The sequence below is a fragment of the Humulus lupulus genome, chromosome 1, assembly GCF_963169125.1.
Source record: "Humulus lupulus chromosome 1, drHumLupu1.1, whole genome shotgun sequence".
NCBI lineage: Eukaryota > Viridiplantae > Streptophyta > Magnoliopsida > Rosales > Cannabaceae > Humulus > Humulus lupulus.
The window spans coordinates 25749763-25753698 of NC_084793.1; the positions used below are offsets into that span (position 1 = coordinate 25749763).

The 3936-nt window shown below is 33.4% G+C and overlaps 1 protein-coding gene across 1 annotated transcript; it reads right to left on the reverse strand.

Annotated features, from left to right (window-relative positions):
- Positions 1 to 2523: 2523 nt before the first annotated feature.
- On the reverse strand, positions 2524 to 3481 carry LOC133789586 (uncharacterized). The gene has a single exon (XM_062227385.1). It carries the CDS (start codon positions 3250 to 3252, stop codon positions 2689 to 2691), a length of 564 nt encoding a protein of 187 aa, XP_062083369.1. The 5' UTR covers positions 3253 to 3481; the 3' UTR covers positions 2524 to 2688.
- Between the last annotated feature and the right edge of the window lie 455 nt (positions 3482 to 3936).

Here is a 3936-nt window from a genome sequence, read left to right on the forward strand (position 1 = left end):
GGTACATCTTAAGGTGGTTGCCTACTGGGTTCCCCTCCTTCGACTCTGGTAGGAGGGGGCACTTCATCTGCGACGTTTCTTCGTGTAGTCACCATGATCGTGAATTCCAAATGCTTTCTTCAAGCTCTCAATGAAAGTACCAAAATGTTGATTGCCTTTTTCACTGTCAACTTTTATAAGAGAGGTTAAAGAAATAACTGTAAGAACACAAAGATTTTTATGTGGTTCAGGTTGTAAAAGAACCCTAGTCCACGAGTCTCTAGTATTAGGGAGATTGCAAGCTTTTATAGTGTCTTCGCAGGCAGCGTTTAGATTGCTCTGAGTACAAGTAGTTTTCTCTAAAAAACCGAACCCCTTACAATGATGTTCCCATCCTTATTTATAGAGGCTAGAGTTATTAATGTTAATCATAAGTAATTAATACACATTCTTCCCATAAATGGGGGATTAATACACTTCAATGCATTGGGCTGCATTGAATAGAGACCACGACCCAAGCGAGATTTGTGGGGTCCACTGCAAAAAGGTAACCACTTTACGGGGAACATGCCCTTGGGACTGTCAGGGCATGCTGTACATATTTCTGTGTCAGGCGGCGTAGTGGGAGTGCAAGTTGTCGAGTCGTACCATCAGTAACACTGTAGGCAGATCACCCAAAAAGGTTGTCAGGTCTTCCTCTGAGGTAGCTAATCCGCATTGGATGACACCTGGCATGTCCCTAAGATTCTAAGGACTAGGTCCTCATCCTGGAATATATTCAGGGGCAAGGAAAAGACGTGGACTGCCAAGCATCCCCGAGAGGTAACCTTATGAAGACATTCATAGCTCTCGGGACATGGCCCAGGAAAGATGTCGACGCCTTCTCATTATCCAATCGAGGAGGTCGACCTCTAACTGTTGGACCGATCTCCTGAGGACATATCTTTTGGGCGTTGCCTCATGAAAAAGAGGCACATGTCCTTGGGTGAAAACACAGACAACAGGTCAAAATGTTAATTTGTTAAAATAAATAGTCAAAATGGGTAATCGGAAAAAATACAATGCTCAAATAATATATCTATGAATTTCAATTTTTAATCTTTTGACAAAATACAATAAACAGTTTGAACTTTGTTTTAGTACTTTAATGATTTAGAATTTCTAGAAAACCTGCAGCAGACTCATTATATAATGAACACCATCATGAAAAATATTACAACAAAGAAGCCCTTATGTATTTATATAAGGAGCATGTTGGACGATGGTGAAAATATGAATCCCTTACGCACAATCTCCAAGAACATATCTTTAAAAAAATAATTTTTAATCATTATAAATCGCGCAGTTTTCTAGTATATATATCTCTTCTATATAATAAGTATGTTGATAATGGAAATTCTTGGTTTTAACGATTTTTTATTTTTTTCGTTAACTTTGACAGAATATTCTTATATTTAACGACAGATTGTAAACATGATTTAAACTTAAATCAAATTAAGTAAATAGATAATTAAACAAATTAAAATAGGATATTTTTGAGATATTTTACAATGACAACTATTTAAAAATAATAAAACCATACATTTTATAACTTAAATAAAATTTAATTAAACTTAAACTTCACGTATTAGAATAATATCATATTAAACATATAAAATAATATAATCTACTATCAACTAGAAACAAACTTTTTTTTTTTAAGAAAAAAGCTTGCAACAAACTTATATTTAAAAGTCATGTATAATATTAATATGATTGAAGCTATTTCTCTTCATCAAATTCATCAAATCACATTGCGAGTTACATTAGAAACTAAAAATAGTTGATGCATGTTTATTACTATACACTATGACTTTTTTCTATTATTATTTTGTTCTATTATTATTTTCTTTTTAAATATTATTGTAATTTATATATATGTCATGTAGTCATGTAAATATATATCTATGTCATTGTTGTGTTTAAATATCATATATGTAGAGATTATTAATATAAATATTTATATATACTATATACCTATAATTCATTCTATTGTATATTAACCGATTTTTATTAAAATTATAGAGAATATTTTACTCTAATTTTTTAATATATTTATATTATTAATTATATTTTATTTATTTTTATAATATTGTTTATTTATTTAAAATTTATATTTAAAAAAAATAAAAATAAATACATATTTGAATTATAATGTTTATAATTTTAAAATTATGCTATAAGTAAATTTTATTTGGTATATATATATATATATAAAAGGCTATGCAGAGGTACTTTCTTTTTTTTTTCCTCGTAAAAAATATATATAATTACACTCAAAACGAAGTGACCTCCATTTTTTTTATTGTTAAGGAAAAGAGAACCAGTCCACCAACAGAAGGGGTCCATTTTCCATACCTAATAAAATTACAACCACTCCATTTATATATATTTATGTGATCCGTCAATTTTCACGTTCCCACCAAAAACAACATAATGTGACTTCAGTTCCAAATCACAACCATTTTATCATCATTTCTTCGGTTGGATTTTTACGAAACATAATAAACTCAATAAAAAAAATGAACTTATCATTTATTCTCTCTACTTTTTTTTTTTTATTATAAAGTTTATCTACAAAATGTCGCAATATTAATAATAAAAATAACAATAATACTCTCTTCTACCAAAAAAAATAAAAGTAAAAAAATACTCAGTTTATACTCTCTACTAACAAATGCTTCTTCTGGGAGTAGAGGTAGTAGTAGTCTCATTGTACTGCAAATAAGAAATCTGTCTTTGCATCTTCATCTGTTCATAAAACTTGGTTATAAACTCCTCTGCTTTCTCATCAATATTCTCTTCCTGATCGTACGGTACAGCTTCACTACCATCACCATCACCACCCTTGATCAGAAAACTCTTTCTACCACCATCATTATCATTATTATTGCTATAGCCTCCGTAATAAACGTAGTCGTCTTGACCGTCGAAATCGTAGTCGAAATCTACTGTGGGCGGGTTCAGGCAAGGGATGTGGAAGTGTCTCATCGACGAAGATCCGTTGGTCTTAATGACCGGAAAAATCGGGGTCTCATCGAACGACAGCTGGCGCTCGCCGTAACGGATTATGTCCTTGGGAGTGTCGTGGCCGAGACTCTTAACGAATTTCGGTAACAAACGGAGCTCCGTCATCAAACGCCGTTTAAACACTGCACCTTTCCTCGCCCATAACAGCGCTAAACGGAGGATGTTCCACGCTCGCCCTGCCACGTCATTGCTTTTCCTCGGCATTGTAATGTGAGTAGTAAAAACGACAGTGAAAGAGTAAAGACGACAGAGAAAAGGAATGAGATTTCTTTCTGTGTTGTGTTGTGTTGTGTTGCGTTGAGAATTGAGATTGAAAGAGAGTTTGTGATTTTTTGAGAACGGTGGGTGTGGGAGTTGGGTTTATATATGAGTTGGAATGTTGTGTAGTACGCGGCCTTTCTCTCTCCTATCTTTTTTTTTGGAGAGAGAGAGAAGGGCAGCGTTGGTTGGTTGGTGTGCTGTCGTTTAAGGTGTGTGAACTCAGGTGCAGTGGGGTCCACCAGAAGAGGACAGAGGACATACGGCTGTACCGGTACGCGGGTTCGAGTAAACAAGCTACAGTAATGTTATTATGAAAGCTGTGCTGTGGAGTTTTGACTTTATTCCGAGATTACCCCTCATTTCTCTATGTTATTTCTGTTGTACCAACCCAAAATGTTTTAAAGATTAATGTCCCCAGAAAACATTTATTATAAGGTTTGAAAATGATTTAAGTAATTAGTTGAGTCGAGTGAGTAGTTGGGGGAGCTTGTTTTTATTTGGGAACATGTGGCTTTCGAGATGCATATCTTTACATAGGTAGCTATGTTGTTTTAAACTGGAATAAGTGTATTTATATAAAAGTATATGACTAATTAATCTAAATTCTATTTTTTATTTTTTTAACAT

Coding starts and splice junctions, on each gene's coding strand:
- LOC133789586 (XM_062227385.1), bottom strand. CDS start 3,252: ATGCCGAGGAAAAGCAATGACGTGGCAGGGCGAGCGTGGAACATCCTC.